The following is a 17,787-nucleotide window of genomic DNA, read 5'->3' on the forward strand; positions in this document are numbered from 1 at the left end:
GGAATGGAATGGAATGGAATGGAATGGAATGGAATGGAATGGAATGGAATGGAATGGAATGGAATGGAATGGAATGGAATGGAATGGAATGGAATGGAATGGAATGGAATGGAATGGAATGGAATGGAATGGAATGGAATGGAATGGAATGGAATGGAATGGAATGGAATGGAATGGAATGGAATGGAATGGAATGGAATGGAATGGAATGGAATGGAATGGAATGGAATGGAATGGAATGGAATGGAATGGAATGGAATGGAATGGAATGGAATGGAATGGAATGGAATGGAATGGAATGGAATGGAATGGAATGGAATGGAATGGAATGGAATGGAATGGAATGGAATGGAATGGAATGGAATGGAATGGAATGGAATGGAATGGAATGGAATGGAATGGAATGGAATGGAATGGAATGGAATGGAATGGAATGGAATGGAATGGAATGGAATGGAATGGAATGGAATGGAATGGAATGGAATGGAATGGAATGGAATGGAATGGAATGGAATGGAATGGAATGGAATGGAATGGAATGGAATGGAATGGAATGGAATGGAATGGAATGGAATGGAATGGAATGGAATGGAATGGAATGGAATGGAATGGAATGGAATGGAATGGAATGGAATGGAATGGAATGGAATGGAATGGAATGGAATGGAATGGAATGGAATGGAATGGAATGGAATGGAATGGAATGGAATGGAATGGAATGGAATGGAATGGAATGGAATGGAATGGAATGGAATGGAATGGAATGGAATGGAATGGAATGGAATGGAATGGAATGGAATGGAATGGAATGGAATGGAATGGAATGGAATGGAATGGAATGGAATGGAATGGAATGGAATGGAATGGAATGGAATGGAATGGAATGGAATGGAATGGAATGGAATGGAATGGAATGGAATGGAATGGAATGGAATGGAATGGAATGGAATGAATGGAATGGAATGGAATGGAATGGAATGGAATGGAATGGAATGGAATGGAATGGAATGGAATGGAATGGAATGGAATGGAATGGAATGGAATGGAATGGAATGGAATGGAATGGAATGGAATGGAATGGAATGGAATGGAATGGAATGGAATGGAATGGAATGGAATGGAATGGAATGGAATGGAATGGAATGGAATGGAATGGAATGGAATGGAATGGAATGGAATGGAATGGAATGGAATGGAATGGAATGGAATGGAATGGAATGGAATGGAATGGAATGGAATGGAATGGAATGGAATGGAATGGAATGGAATGGAATGGAATGGAATGGAATGGAATGGAATGGAATGGAATGGAATGGAATGGAATGGAATGGAATGGAATGGAATGGAATGGAATGGAATGGAATGGAATGGAATGGAATGGAATGGAATGGAATGGAATGGAATGGAATGGAATGGAATGGAATGGAATGGAATGGAATGGAATGGAATGGAATGGAATGGAATGGAATGGAATGGAATGGAATGGAATGGAATGGAATGGAATGGAATGGAATGGAATGGAATGGAATGGAATGGAATGGAATGGAATGGAATGGAATGGAATGGAATGGAATGGAATGGAATGGAATGGAATGGAATGGAATGGAATGGAATGGAATGGAATGGAATGGAATGGAATGGAATGGAATGGAATGGAATGGAATGGAATGGAATGGAATGGAATGGAATGGAATGGAATGGAATGGAATGGAATGGAATGGAATGGAATGGAATGGAATGGAATGGAATGGAATGGAATGGAATGGAATGGAATGGAATGGAATGGAATGGAATGGAATGGAATGGAATGGAATGGAATGGAATGGAATGGAATGGAATGGAATGGAATGGAATGGAATGGAATGGAATGGAATGGAATGGAATGGAATGGAATGGAATGGAATGGAATGGAATGGAATGGAATGGAATGGAATGGAATGGAATGGAATGGAATGGAATGGAATGGAATGGAATGGAATGGAATGGAATGGAATGGAATGGAATGGAATGGAATGGAATGGAATGGAATGGAATGGAATGGAATGGAATGGAATGGAATGGAATGGAATGGAATGGAATGGAATGGAATGGAATGGAATGGAATGGAATGGAATGGAATGGAATGGAATGGAATGGAATGGAATGGAATGGAATGGAATGGAATGGAATGGAATGGAATGGAATGGAATGGAATGGAATGGAATGGAATGGAATGGAATGGAATGGAATGGAATGGAATGGAATGGAATGGAATGGAATGGAATGGAATGGAATGGAATGGAATGGAATGGAATGGAATGGAATGGAATGGAATGGAATGGAATGGAATGGAATGGAATGGAATGGAATGGAATGGAATGGAATGGAATGGAATGGAATGGAATGGAATGGAATGGAATGGAATGGAATGGAATGGAATGGAATGGAATGGAATGGAATGGAATGGAATGGAATGGAATGGAATGGAATGGAATGGAATGGAATGGAATGGAATGGAATGGAATGGAATGGAATGGAATGGAATGGAATGGAATGGAATGGAATGGAATGGAATGGAATGGAATGGAATGGAATGGAATGGAATGGAATGGAATGGAATGGAATGGAATGGAATGGAATGGAATGGAATGGAATGGAATGGAATGGAATGGAATGGAATGGAATGGAATGGAATGGAATGGAATGGAATGGAATGGAATGGAATGGAATGGAATGGAATGGAATGGAATGGAATGGAATGGAATGGAATGGAATGGAATGGAATGGAATGGAATGGAATGGAATGGAATGGAATGGAATGGAATGGAATGGAATGGAATGGAATGGAATGGAATGGAATGGAATGGAATGGAATGGAATGGAATGGAATGGAATGGAATGGAATGGAATGGAATGGAATGGAATGGAATGGAATGGAATGGAATGGAATGGAATGGAATGGAATGGAATGGAATGGAATGGAATGGAATGGAATGGAATGGAATGGAATGGAATGGAATGGAATGGAATGGAATGGAATGGAATGGAATGGAATGGAATGGAATGGAATGGAATGGAATGGAATGGAATGGAATGGAATGGAATGGAATGGAATGGAATGGAATGGAATGGAATGGAATGGAATGGAATGGAATGGAATGGAATGGAATGGAATGGAATGGAATGGAATGGAATGGAATGGAATGGAATGGAATGGAATGGAATGGAATGGAATGGAATGGAATGGAATGGAATGGAATGGAATGGAATGGAATGGAATGGAATGGAATGGAATGGAATGGAATGGAATGGAATGGAATGGAATGGAATGGAATGGAATGGAATGGAATGGAATGGAATGGAATGGAATGGAATGGAATGGAATGGAATGGAATGGAATGGAATGGAATGGAATGGAATGGAATGGAATGGAATGGAATGGAATGGAATGGAATGGAATGGAATGGAATGGAATGGAATGGAATGGAATGGAATGGAATGGAATGGAATGGAATGGAATGGAATGGAATGGAATGGAATGGAATGGAATGGAATGGAATGGAATGGAATGGAATGGAATGGAATGGAATGGAATGGAATGGAATGGAATGGAATGGAATGGAATGGAATGGAATGGAATGGAATGGAATGGAATGGAATGGAATGGAATGGAATGGAATGGAATGGAATGGAATGGAATGGAATGGAATGGAATGGAATGGAATGGAATGGAATGGAATGGAATGGAATGGAATGGAATGGAATGGAATGGAATGGAATGGAATGGAATGGAATGGAATGGAATGGAATGGAATGGAATGGAATGGAATGGAATGGAATGGAATGGAATGGAATGGAATGGAATGGAATGGAATGGAATGGAATGGAATGGAATGGAATGGAATGGAATGGAATGGAATGGAATGGAATGGAATGGAATGGAATGGAATGGAATGGAATGGAATGGAATGGAATGGAATGGAATGGAATGGAATGGAATGGAATGGAATGGAATGGAATGGAATGGAATGGAATGGAATGGAATGGAATGGAATGGAATGGAATGGAATGGAATGGAATGGAATGGAATGGAATGGAATGGAATGGAATGGAATGGAATGGAATGGAATGGAATGGAATGGAATGGAATGGAATGGAATGGAATGGAATGGAATGGAATGGAATGGAATGGAATGGAATGGAATGGAATGGAATGGAATGGAATGGAATGGAATGGAATGGAATGGAATGGAATGGAATGGAATGGAATGGAATGGAATGGAATGGAATGGAATGGAATGGACCCAGAACATCACACACACTATCTCACCACCAACTCCCATCACAACAATCATCCCATCTCCACTCATTAGCCACACCTGTCCATCCACCCTCGCCCATTACTCTGCAATCACACTCCTGTGTCTCCAAGCATCTCCTCCACACACACCCTTCTGTGCCCCCACATCTCTGTCCCTGTGCATTATACCACCACACTCACACTGTACATTTCTGTCACTCCTGTGCAGGATCAGCCCTGATAACCGCTTCCTGGCTGTGGGATCCCAGGAACACACCGTGGATTTCTATGACCTCACCCAGGGCACCTCCCTGAACCGCATCGGCTACTGCAAGGACATCGCCAGCTTTGTCATCCAGATGGACTTCTCTGCAGACAGCAGCTACATCCAGGTATGGACACATCCATGTACATCGAGGGATGGCTGTGGGCACACCCAGGGATGGAGGCTCCATCTGTGCTAAGGGAAAAGCTTTATACAGGTCAAACAGGGTACAGGTGCTGCAAAATTAAATGTGGATTAGAAGCATCTGAAAGCACTTCTCGTCCTCCCTGAGGCTGCATGGGGGGAGAGCTGCGTTAATCTGCTCTAATTAAATTGTTAATTTGAAGGGGTTTCCTTCAGAGATGTTTCTGAGCTGGTGAAGTAGGTTAAGACAGAGTATACAAGTGAGAAAATATCTGTCACCTCTACCTGTGAATATCTCCTTCCATCACCATCCTCTAAAATTCTTATTCCTTTATATGGCATGGGATTGATTCCAGATAATGAAAAATGTTATCCTCGATGTCTCATTTCTGTTAAAACCTGACAAGACTGCTGGAAATCTTAAAGAAAATGAAGCATCCAGGTTTTTCCTTTCCCACTTGCAGGTATCCACAGGTGCCTACAAGCGCCAGGTTCACGAGGTGCCCCTGGGAAAGCAAATCACAGACCCTGCAGTGATAGAGAAAATCACCTGGGCCACGTGGACCAGGTAACAGCCAGGGACAGCGTGGGGTTTGGATGTGTGAGTGCTGGGATGGCCCCAGGCTCAGACACCCTGGGGCTTTGCACACAGCTCTGGCTGCTCGGTGGCTGCAGTAATTAGTGCTGATAATTACACCAGGGGTGTCACACTGCCACAGTGGCTCACTGCCACTCATCCCAGGCCCCTCACACAGCTCTGGCCACTCCAGGCAGCCCTGTCCCACAGCAGCAGCACAGGGAGCCTGGAAACGTGCACTGATCGTGTGGTTTGGTGGGAAATAAACCTCAGGATTAATAGATAGAGACTGCTGAAATATCACAGAAAAATGATGTATTTGTGTGATGGTCGCCATGATGAGCTCAGGGAAATCATTTAGAGGGGACAATTTTGTTTTAAACCCAGCAATTTTTTGGTACTGACCTGTGGAACAGCAGCAGCAGGTTAAGCCTTGTGGTCTCATGCATTTTACTTCCCTTGATTTTGGAACAGCATTCTTGGAGACGAAGTCATTGGGATCTGGCCTCGGAATGCGGACAAAGCAGATGTGAACTGTGCCTGTGTGACCCACGCTGGCCTGAACATAGTCACAGGAGATGACTTCGGGCTGGTCAAGCTCTTTGACTTCCCATGCACAGAGAAATTTGTAAGTGCCTGCTTTGTTTCCACCCGAGCAGCCTTTGCCAGCCCCTCAGCACTCGGTGTTACAGCACCCAGGTCAGGGTGGCTGTGGGCACAGAGCTGTACCTAGTGCCACCCTGAGCTGCTGTCCTGTCCCACAGGCCAAACACAAGCGGTACTTCGGGCACTCGGCGCACGTCACCAACATCCGCTTCTCGCACGACGACAAGTTCGTGGTGAGCACCGGAGGGGACGACTGCAGGTAACCAGGGCTGCCTCTGGGGCACTCACAGAGGCACACACAGAGCCACACACACACATACAGAGCCAGACATACACACACATACACCCACACACAGAGACAGAAACACACAGAGACACAGAGCCAGACACACACAGAGAGCCACACACACAGACACAGAGAGAGCCACACACAGGTGAGCACCAGAGGGGATGACTGCTGGTAACTGGGGCTGCCTCTGGGGCACTCATAGAGAGACACACACAGAGACACAGTGCCAGACACCCACACACAGACACAAACACACTGAGCCAGACACACACAGCCACAGAGCTACAGACACACAGACACATCCACAGGTGAGCACCGGAGGGGACAACTGCAGGTAACCGGGACTGCCACTGGGGCAGTCACACAGAGACACACAGGGAGCACACACAGAGACACAAACCTACAGAGACACAGAGCCAGACACACAGGGAAAGGGACACAGCCACACTAACATGACCCAGAGACATCCCACACAGAGATGCACAAAGATGCACCCAGACACACACTGCACACATACACACAGAGTACACACACACAGACACACAGGGAGCACACACAGATGCACTCACACACACTGCACACACACACACAGATGCACACACACACTGCACACACAGACACAGGGAGCACACACAGATGCACTCAGACACACACTGCACACACACAGACACAGCACACACAGATGCACATACTGACAGAGACACAAACTCTGCACGCAGTGCACACATACACTGTACACAGACAGTGCTCACATTGCAGCCTTGTGCACAGAGTGTATTTTACACACACACAGAGTCTGTACTCCACCCACCTGCTGTGTTCATTTTCCACTGGGCTGTGCCAAGGCCAATCCCTGCTGTCCCTCCTGTCTCCTCAGTGTGTTCGTGTGGCGCTGCCTCTGAGGGACCTCTGGCTGCTGCTGTCCTGCCCCAGTGAGGGCTGTGCTGGCCAGGCCAGCCAGGAACACCCCCCTGGCTGCAGGAATGCCAGCCCTGCTGCAGGCTGACATCTCCAGATCACTCATCCCAACTTACCAGGAGGGAAGGGGAGCTGGCGTTGGCGAGCCCGACGCCCTTGCCAAGGAAGCTGAGGTTTGAAGGGTAACCCAGGGATCCCAAAGGAATGAACAGTTCACTCACAAAGCTGCTTTTGCCTAATACTGTGTTGTTCAAACCATGTCTGAAAAGGGAGAAAAATGCTGACAAAATGCTGGGCCCTTCAGTTTCCAAATTTGTGGCTTGAACAAAGTTCAAGAAGTGGGTGGGTTTTAACCATGCCTGCTAAAAACTCCAGTTGGGTGCACTCAGTAAAGCTGGGAGCATTTAATGAGCAGACTGGGGAGGGGGGAGGCCACCCTCCAGCTTTCATTAATTGAAGGAGTAAAGTATCCTTTTTTTTTTTAAAGTCCATTTTATTTTTAAATATATATATTTGGCAGAATTTTCTATCCATGAAGTGCCTTGGAATAATTTTCTAGTAGTTGGGCTGCAGCCTTGCCTCCCCCCACCTGCTTTCCACACGGTGCTATGACTCTCACCCAGAGGAGGGCTAAACCATTCTCACCTTTTCCAGCTGGGTACTTACATGATCCCTGTTTTCTGCTTTGGGTTTTTAATACCTTCACAAGCAAATTCCCCACTAGCTCTGTGCTGGCAGAAGGCCAAAGGGATGGCATTCCAGCTCCTGGGCAGCTGCTCCTGCAGCCAGCAGTGCAAGCTAACTCCAGCAGTGAGTGAGAGGAGAGGCTTTGGACAGACTTGGTTCAAGAGAATTTAACACCAGGATGGAGGGAGTCATTCCCCAAGTGTTCCTGCATGCTCCCCATTTCTGGGAAAATGTGCTTTACACTCCTACGGCAGTGGTCAGCCAGAATCTTGGCCTGGTGGGAAAGCTTCCATCAATCCCTGGTCCTGTTCTGGAGGGGAATCCCTGGAATGTCCCCATAGCAGGGCTCTGTGTGCCCTCCAGCCAGTCCCTGCTGCTTGTAAGCAGAACATAAAGCCCCTGGTACCAGGAAATGCAGGGTTTTTTTAGGAAAAAGCTCATCCTGGCTGACTCTGGGCTCCTCTCCCTTACCCCACAGAGCCCCTTGTCCTGGCCTGGGGAACAGCTGAGCTCAAAGGAGAGCTGCCTCCATGGGGAAGTGCAACCATGGACAGACAGTTCCAAAATGCAACTCAAGCCCTTCACCAAAAACTCAAGGGACAGTGGAATTGGAGAAAGTTTAAAAAGGAATTGCAAAAATGGGCAATGCCAAAACATGGATTTAAGATATTTAAGATTATGGGCATGGAACAATGTCCATATTTCTAAATTACCTTTCTTAATTTAAAAGAAATAAAGGCTAAAAGGAAACATTTACACTTACATTTAGTCTCTGAAAAGCAATAGTGCTTTAGTCCCAGTTCAGGACAATAGGATTTTGAACTCTGGAACCTTCCTGCCAGTCCATTCCTGCTGCCCACTGCATAGAAAAGTAGCAAAAACATCCCATTAAAGGAGTGGATTCCTGTCTGTTTAACACACAAAGTGCTTCAGCAACCTCAAAGAATCACCTTTTTTTTACAATTGAATTTATTAATTCCTTATATGACTATACAGCAGAGCAGTTTGTCAGATACACAGTACAAGTCCCTATGCAGTTTTTTCTTTAAAGAAACCTTCGGGATCAAATCCTGTTCTGTCACTGCTGCCAGCAGTGAGCACCTCTGCCTGTGTTGTAACCACTCATGTTTGCCTTCCTTCCATGTTGATTGTATCCCAAATCAAACCAGTTGTGTGGCAGAATGAATTAATCAGTGATGTGAGAAATACCTTCAAGCAATAGTGTCTGTCAGGAAAACCACGCACTTACAGTTTGGATGTTTCTATGGTCTGGCTTCCTGTATAAAAGGCTCAGAAGTAATGCTGTATTTTACTGTAAACTGAAATAGTAATGCATGAATTTCTATTTTTCAATATGGTCAAGATGCCACTCATTTAAAATCTGCATCTCAAATCGGTACACAAGTTTTCAATGTCCAGCTCTTAAATCAGACCTGGGGAAAGACGACTGGGACTTATTTCCTTCAAACCTGAAAATGGCATCAACATTCCTATCTCAAAAATCCAAGAACCTGACACCCTCTGGAGCTCCCTGGGACACTGGAGCTGGTCCTGAGCAACTCCTTGCCACTGCAGAGAGAGAAAAGGGACCGTGACAAACCCACCCTGCACCCACTGTGCTCAGACACTACTGCCACCACCATGGACAATGGATATTTATCACAATGAACTTCAAATAAACACAAATATATTAAACTTGCCTCAAGAAAGCCAAATACCGGTGTTATTTTATGTCTATAAGCTTTATTGATACTTGGGGTTTTGGGGTTGGTTTGGGTTTGGTTTTTTTTTTTTTTTTTGCTTTTTTGTTGGGTTTTTTTTTTTTTTACATTTCACAATGCATTCCACAGACTTAGTTCAGTACAGCTCAAACTGCAAGTGTATAAATTTTCACTTATCATTTCTTGCATAACAGGACAGGGCTTTAAGTTTCCAAACACCATTTGCAGCATTAGATACTCGGTCCACAGATTATCAGAGTCTGAGAGCTGGAGAATTATTTGCTCAAGATCAACTACTGTAAGTTTGTGCAACAAAGTGTATGCTGTAATTTTCTTTTACTCTATGTGGAGGTTCTTTGTTCATCTCTCTTTTGTTGTTTCCAACAGATGCCAGTGTTTACAGAGACTTTTTAGTTTCTCAAGCTTGTGTGCTCTGGAGCTGGTCCAGGCCTCAGTCAGTTCTCTGAAGTACAAAGCACTGTGGAGCAGCTGAAAGATCTAAGCTTTGTGAAACACATATATATATATATTGGCAATTGATAAAACAATAAAATCACAATACAGCTATACTCATACCAAAAAGGCAAGATTTTTCAAAACTTGCTAAACTGGTATATTCTTCTAAAACATCTCATTTTAGAAAATCTGCATCAATCTACACAGACCATACACAGTGCACAAACTGGGAAGTGTTGTCCTCTGCCCCACCTGCTCTACACCTCCGGCACGCAGCAGGAACTACCTGTGCTGAAGCAAATGTACAGCTGTCTCAGTCGTTTGTATTAGCCAGTGCTGCACACAGGATAAGGAAAGATGATTAGTTTTAGATCCATACATAGCAGCTTACAATACTTAAGATGATGAAACACATGGCAGTCAAAACAGTTATTTTTTTCCTCAAACACTGCGTTGCTAAAAAATAAAGATCTGTGAAATTGCACTGCAATGTCAAGGGGTTTGCTATTCCCTGACCCTCCCCGTGGAAATCCAATGAATATTTTTCCCCCTTAAAAGATGAACTTCCTATTGATAAGTTGCTTCAGGCTTTTCTTATTCGGTTTTGCGCTTCAACCCAGGGATCTTTGCTTGGATCCTGAAAGAGGAAAAGGAAACAGACAAAAACAAGTTTTAGTAAGAGACCAAAAAAAGGTTAAACAGTCTTAGAAACAGCAGCATGTGAAAAGAACCCTCACAACACAGCTTTATACTCAGAGCCCAGTGGAACTGCTGCACTCCTCATTTTCCCCCCAGACTGCACCAGCTGAGGGGCTCAGGTATCACTAATGGGCTGAAATCCCAGATTTCTATTAGAAATAATAGAGGCTGATTTCAATCCAGCATCAGCAGTAAAGGAGCTCATTTCCTAACCAGTCCAGAGTTAGAGACCTCCTCCCTCCTTGGCCTGGCACATGAAAGAACACATCTGCCCTAGACAGGAGTGTCACACGTGCCAGAACTCTCATCAGTACCCAGGAAAAGAAACAAACCCAAACCAACTCACTTTGCCATGGCATCTTTGACATTCTTGTTCACAAGTCCCAGGTAATGGTCGATTTGGGCCTGGAATGGAAGCAGACACAAGTTAGAGCCCAGCTCCCCCTGTGCAGCCTGGCTGAGTCCCACAGAGCTCTGGGAGAAGGGGTGGTTCCCAGTGTGATGCCAGGACTGCAGGCACGCACCCACCAATGCAAAAACCCAAAGGAATCAATCCCTGGCTTCTCCCTGGTCCATCAAACCCCAGTTGTGGGTGCAGGGCTGGGCCCCTCTGGGCCCCACAGAGAGCAAAGCTGCTTAGCTGGGCTGGGCAGGGTAACCAGCTTAGGCTGCAGCCTGGCCAGAGGATTGAGCAGCTCGGGCTAAGCCCCACACACTGTCCCTGCTCCTGCCTGGGGGCTCCAGGGCTCCCTTTCCCTGGGGAGGAGGAGCCTGGTCAGCACCCCAGGAGGCTCTGCCATCTGCTCCTGCCTCCCCCAGTCCCAGCCCAGCCTTGTTGTTGAAAGGGGAGACGAAGGGCTGAGCCAGAGCTGGCTCCCCCCTCCTGTGCAGTGACCTGCCCAAGACAGCCCTGGCCATAATTTAATCACAGGCATTTTCCTTTGGCTCCTTCCTCCCTCCTCCTTTTACATGGGAGCCTCTCCCCAAGAGCAGGGACTGGACTGGGCCAAGCAGCTCCCACCTCCTGTTTTTGCCAGGGCTACAAATTCCACAGAGCTTTGGGAAACCAATCCTGAATATCAACTCCAAAAGGTACAGCAGGATTAGCACACCATGCCCAGTGCTGCTCCAGTCCTGACCAAAGGCGGACCAGCAGAAAAGGCCTCCAAGTTCAGCAGGCCTTTTCCAGAATTGTTTGTTGGGAAAACCTCTTCCTCCACCAAGAAAGAAAAGGGAAATGCATTGTCTGAACTTCAAACTGAACTAGCCTGCCTAGCTCCTGGGTAAAGGCTTGTTTTTAAAGGCTCTAAATATTTCAGAAGACTGAAATTGATTTGAATTATTTGTTTCTAACAGAGCTGATTTTAAGAAACATTTAATGAATTCTATTAAACACTCACCTGATGTCTCTCATAAATAACAGGAACACTGAAGAGCGAAATCAAAGCTGGAAAAGAGCACATCAAATGTATAAATATTTAACAGCAGGGAATGTGTTCAGGCAGAGCAAGGACTGGTTTCCACACCTTGATATATCTTGCAAAAAGGTACAAGAAAATGAATGACTAAACCCCATGCACCAATTGTTGGCCAGTAAATTCAATAATCCCTGTTAAGGAGAGCCTGGGCAGTGCTCCAGGTCTCACCAACAGTACACTAAGTCTGGTCACAGGTCATTTTTTCACTGTGGGTTATGCAAATTTTTCCCAAGGGCTGCTCAGGCATCAGTTGGTTGTGACACCTGAAGCCAGCCTGCTCTGGGATGTAAGAAATTAAATCCTGCAGTGGGACACAGCAGATCCTGCACCTCCTCCAAAGTCCCAGCACAGCAGTGACACTCAGGGCAGGCTAACCCTGACAGGGACAAGCACAGCAAATTTGCCTATAAGCTGTGCAATGGCTGGACACCAGCAATCTCAAGGAATGCAACAACACAACTCCAAATGACCTGTTCTGCTGTGTTATATAAAAAAAAACAACCTCAAAGTTATCTTAGGGTTACAGGATCAGCCTCCCAGAGCTTTGCCAAGGTTATTTGGTGTGCCAGGTGTGTAAGACAAGTCAAGCACTTACCCAGGATCAGTAATGTCAGACCATTGAACAAGGCACCAACATAAGTGAAAACCCACATCAACACTGCGAACTGCAAGGGAAGAAGAGCCTGTCAGTGCCAGTCTGTGCCCAGGACACCCCAGTTTGCTGAAACACAAACACAAAGTAACCAGCCCCAAAGTGCACTTCACCTTGTACCCCTGCTGTAACCAGAGCTGGGTGATGAGATGGCTGAAGGATTCAGTAATGGGATACTCCTGTGGCCAGGTCACAGGGCTGAATTCAGCCCGAGTCAGCAGTGCCCAAACACTGCCCTGTGCCTTCACAGGGAGGAATGATGGCAAACACAGCTCCTACCTCCCTCCAGAGAGGGGACAGGCCAGCCTAAGAGAGGCCAAAGGGCTGGGGCAAGCCACAGCCAGAGAGAAAGGAGGTCACACATGTGTTTGATGGCCCTGCCCACCTGCCCAGCCACGCCCTGACCAGACCAGGCAGAGGCTCTGGCACATCAGGAAAAGCCTGCCACAGGGTAGGGTGGGCTTGATTTACCTTTTCTCCTTCAAAAAACCCAAAGGCACTTGGGATATTAAAATATCTAGGAAGAAGAGGAGTGAAAAGTGCTCTAACACTGAAGCTGGTTCCAGGTCAGCACCAAGCTCAGAGCAAAGCCATCCCTAAAGCCCCACACTGCCACCACTGCTGGCTCCCTGTCCCATGCCCCCTCCCTGCTGACAGCATTTGTCCAGCTCCTGGTGGGACACAGGCTGCATTTCCAGCTCCACACAAAGGTCTGCCCACGTTCAGTGCCAGGTGGAGTGTCCCAGGCACACCTCTGACCTATAGCAGGGGGAGGGGAGCCAGGGCTGCCAGCTCTATTTCGGGGTAGGATTCCTCCCAAGGAAAATCAGCCGCTTTCTTCTAGAGTTGCAGGGCTGCTGAGGAGCTGAGCAGCAGCCAGGGACAGCAGCTTTCCCAGGGTTTATTCCTTGCTCTGCACACAGCACAGACCCCCAGCCATGGTCAGCTCTGGCACTGGCACCAGGGAGGGCAGACCTGGGCACAGGGAACAAGGCAGGATGGAAACACTCCCAGCAGCAGGAGCTGCACCCAAGGAAAGCACGGGTACAAAGTGCTGGCAAGGAAAACAATGCATGGTTGCAGGACTGTGGGTGTGGGCCAGGACCCTGGTAACTGGCCTGCAGCCAAGGTACTCTGAACTCATGTATGCCAACATTCAATTTTAGCTTATCAAAAGAGGTAAAATATCCAAACCAAACAAAATCAACAGCCAGTAACAAGATAAGGGCATTAACAATAAATACAAGTTTAATTCCATGACCCCTGCAATGAAATCAAGTTGACTCCAAGAGCTTCACTCCAAACTGATCCTGTTCAAAATTCAGGTGCATTAACTGCAAGTGATGCAGTTCTTTATCTGTCAGCACTTTTGGCTGCACTGTTCCCAGCAGCTGAAAGGTTCTGGCAGGTTTCTCAAGGAAAACAAAGCAGATTTTGCTGAACTCCCTCATGATTGATTTAAACCCTGGCCCAGTTCTGCCCTGCAATGCCAGGGTGAGCCTGGAGCTGACCTTTCTGCACCAGGCATTCTATTGGAGCAAACAGTTCCATGCTGGAGCAGCCTGCACTGCAGCACATCCCCCAGAGAGGGAGGAAAGGCACCAGCCACACTGGGCAAAGAGCCCCCGGGTGGGTGATGGCTCACAATGGCTCTCTTGCATCCCAACACCTAGCCATGACCTGCTCCCCATGACAGAATTCCTGAAGCTGGGCACCACCCAGCCAGCTCAGCAGCAGGAACACTGCTGGTGACTCTGCCCAGGGCAGAAAATGGGAGTTTACGCAAGCACGGGGGTGACAAGACCCAAATCGATCCCAAAGTCCAACAATTATCTGAACTATCCCCTATTTAGTGAGCTCTGAATTTATGGTTCAAGAAAGAGCAAAATCCAGCAGTTCACATTTGACTACACAAGCTTTTCTCCACCCAAAGTCTGGCCAGTGCAGCACCAGGGCAGAACCATGAACTGCTGCATGTGCAGGTTTTAATCCCCTTCACTTATGGTCTCCACAGTTCCTCTCTCTGCACCCCTCTGGCACTTCAGGCAGCTCTCCAGGATTATCCATCCTGGAGTCCATCTCAACTCCACATTTATTTACTGCTCTCCATTTTCTTTTTCTTATTAACTGTGCAACCCTCACAGACACAACAAAGCTTACTTGAAACACACCTGAGACCTTTACAAACACGAAACACCTCTAAACAAAGCTCAAAGGAAGAGGGCAGCCCAGGATCCACCTCCAGAGCTGACACTCCCACCCATTTGGGATGAGGAGCAGCCCAGGGTGACCCTTACAAGCACCAGAGAAAGGCCAGTGTGGCTTGATGGACTGAACCCAGTTTTGCCAGTTAAAATGGGCAAATCCAGAAGTGCCCCACGCCCTTCTTGGGCACAGAATACTCAGAACACAGAGCTCTGCTCCTCAAAGCCTCAGCTGAGCAAGGGCAGCAGTGCCCAGTGCCAGCACAGCCTTTACCAGGACAAAACACAGCTTCTCCTGGGGCTCCTCTGGAGCTATTCCTCAAGAGCTGTGAGGAATTTCTCCTTGTGCTGCATAAATATTTAGAGTCCGTTTTAAGACTTCCCTGACTGAAGCATTGTTTAATAGAGAAGAAAAAAATCTTAACAAGACAGATTTTACAGTCAGAACTATTACACACAATAAACTGACCTGCAGACATTTTCTACATTAGAGCTCTGTAACTTGAATTATACATAAACATGTCGTTTCCTATAGTGAAGATGTTTAAACTACACAAGCCAAGATATTTTTATTTTTTAAACCAGGGCCATTATATTACATAAGACCCTGGAATCCCAATGTTCTCCTCCAGCACAAACTCTTCAAAATCAGTAACTTGTGCTTGTGAACTGTCCTGACATTCACTGGTTTTTGATAAAGGGTTGTTTCCAGCTACCATAAATTAGACTAATTAACCTACATAATGTCAGAAGGAGAGAGGGGAAATGAATTAGTTCAGCTGAATAAACACGTCTTTCCTATGGACTGTAGTATTTTAAGTGATTAGAGTGCCTTGAAGACATTCTAGCTGGAATTAATTCTGCTTCTAACAATTCCTCCACAAGGCCTTGTCTTTAGACCAGAGCTCACTGAAACAGCAGCTGGCTGCTCACTGCTTTCTTCTCGTTGGGATCTCCACACAAACGGTGAGAGAAGTCCCCTAACCCAGAGCAAGGGACAGATCACAAAGGGCTTAATCAGAAACACAAGTGACCTTGTGATTCCCAGTTTTTCTATGCTGGTGATAATCAGATCCAAACAGGACTTTGGCAGCAGCACTATTGATCATGTCTCAAAAAACAGCCAGAGAAAGAATGCACAACCAGCTCCTAAAAAGCCTTGTCCTGCTAAGCCCTTTAGGAGCAGGGAGATTGTTGCACAACCCCCAAGACAAAACTCCACCTCCTCTCCCTCCTGAGAAAAGAAATCTGCCCCAGGAACAGCAGAGCCCCTCCACCTCCTCTTGCTTCCAGAGGGAACTGCCTCACTGCAGGAGCCCTGCAGGGCACCAGGCACAGCTTGTCTGCCACAAACTGTGTTTAACTTGGAGCATAATGAGAAACTGGATCTACAAACTCTGGGTAAGATTCCAAGATCTGCCTGCAGATTTCTACTGCACAAATACAACAAAGACTTGCACAGCCTTCCTGGTTTTCCCCACATTTCACAAGCAACCCCTCCCCCAACTCCACAACAACTCAAAGGACTTTACAAAGCACTAAGTAAAGGGATTTACTGCAGGATAAATGCAAGTTTTTTCAAGAAGATTAAGCAAACTGAAAAAGAAGTGGACCACATACTGCACTGGGTAAAGGAAACACCAGTTTCAAAAACAAAGAACAGCGATTAGAGCTTGAAAGGAAAGAATATAATTCTCCCAGAACAAAACTGAAGGGGTTTCAGCCAATTCTTTTATTTTGGAGGGGCTTTTTGGTGTGCTTTGTAGGGTTTTTTTTTTCTCTGTTAAATTCTGATTAATTTATTGCTATTCTTCACAACCAGTTGTGTTCTGCCACTCTCAATAAATCCTATTAAATTCTACATGGATGTACTCAAGCTGTTACTCTGGGTAGAATAATTTGCAAACCCTATTTCAGTAATTCTCATCACTAAAAGCAGAAGCTTTCAAACCCAATTCCAGAGGCTGGAACAAGTGTCCACCCTCCCAGTAACCCAAGGGCATCACTCAGTCCTCACCATTGCAGCAGAAAGTGGAACAAGAACTCCTGTTTGAGACAGGGAGTTGTGCACTAACCACAAACAGAAAACCAACTCCAAACCAGAGCAACACACAGTGACATTACCCACATTGGAGCATGGCTTGTTTTTTGAGATTTCTGCTGTGAGAGGCACCAGGGAGGAGCTGGAACAGGGAGCTGCAGGCAGCCACAGCTTATTTGTGTTACTGCACCACGTTATCCTTTACACGACTGCAGGCAGCGCTGATACCCAGCCTGCTCTGAACACTTCCAAGAGCAAACTACACCTCGTTATTTACCTCTGCAAGGAGCAGCAGGCTGTGCTACCCTGGCTCAGCAGCAAGTGCTGCCAGCCAAGCTCACCTTGAGGGAATCCACCAGGTCATCGACGAGGAAGAGGCGCCGCAGCTCGCGGACGGTGCCGTTGACGTGGCCCAGCACGACGTTGCTGTACTTCTGGATGAGCTCCTCGGACACGGCCACATCCGAGTCCAGGTAGGCCCTGCAGGAAAAGCCAGGAGAGCTGAGTGTAACAGTGCTGCAAACTCCAGCTAAGTGTTGATACAGTGTCAACAGAACCTCATTGTGCGCTGTAGAGAAACAAACATTGCAGTGGGAGGAATGCTGGAAGGACAGGACAGAACTAACCAGAGTTATTCTTAGGAACCTTTTTTTTCCTCACTGCTATTTACTCAGTCACCTGCACCAGGCAAAAAAGGTGGGCAGGCTAAGATAATGAAAAAAAAATCCTACAAAAGCAATCTATTGATTTCTACCCCTGGAAGGAGGTGAA

General features: G+C 46.1%; 2 protein-coding genes across 9 annotated transcripts in view; one reads left to right on the forward strand and one right to left on the reverse strand.

Annotated features, from left to right (window-relative positions):
* Positions 1-10,348, forward strand: part of EML6 (EMAP like 6) — an 85,453-nt gene extending 75,105 nt beyond the window's left edge. For all 5 annotated transcript variants that reach the window (XM_033054150.2, XM_033054154.2, XM_033054152.2 and 2 more), the window contains 5 exons: positions 4,509-4,671; positions 5,153-5,256; positions 5,740-5,893; positions 6,030-6,130; positions 7,038-10,348. In XM_033054150.2, coding sequence (XP_032910041.1) covers positions 4,509-4,671; positions 5,153-5,256; positions 5,740-5,893; positions 6,030-6,130; positions 7,038-7,062 — 547 coding nt within the window. In that variant the 3' untranslated portion in view covers positions 7,063-10,348. The remainder of the gene's footprint in view (positions 1-4,508; positions 4,672-5,152; positions 5,257-5,739; positions 5,894-6,029; positions 6,131-7,037) is intronic.
* The window catches only part of RTN4 (reticulon 4), a 42,620-nt gene continuing 34,321 nt past the window's right edge, over positions 9,489-17,787 (reverse strand). For all 4 annotated transcript variants that reach the window (XM_033054157.2, XM_033054158.2, XM_033054159.2 and 1 more), the window contains 5 exons: positions 17,358-17,496; positions 12,715-12,784; positions 12,042-12,088; positions 10,988-11,046; positions 9,489-10,579 (listed from right to left, as the gene is read on the reverse strand). In XM_033054157.2, the coding sequence (XP_032910048.1) occupies positions 10,537-10,579; positions 10,988-11,046; positions 12,042-12,088; positions 12,715-12,784; positions 17,358-17,496 (358 nt within the window). In that variant the 3' untranslated portion in view covers positions 9,489-10,536. The remainder of the gene's footprint in view (positions 10,580-10,987; positions 11,047-12,041; positions 12,089-12,714; positions 12,785-17,357; positions 17,497-17,787) is intronic.

The sequence above is a fragment of the Catharus ustulatus genome, chromosome 3 (genome assembly GCF_009819885.2).
Source record: "Catharus ustulatus isolate bCatUst1 chromosome 3, bCatUst1.pri.v2, whole genome shotgun sequence".
In the NCBI taxonomy this organism is placed as follows: Eukaryota; Metazoa; Chordata; class Aves; order Passeriformes; family Turdidae; genus Catharus; species Catharus ustulatus.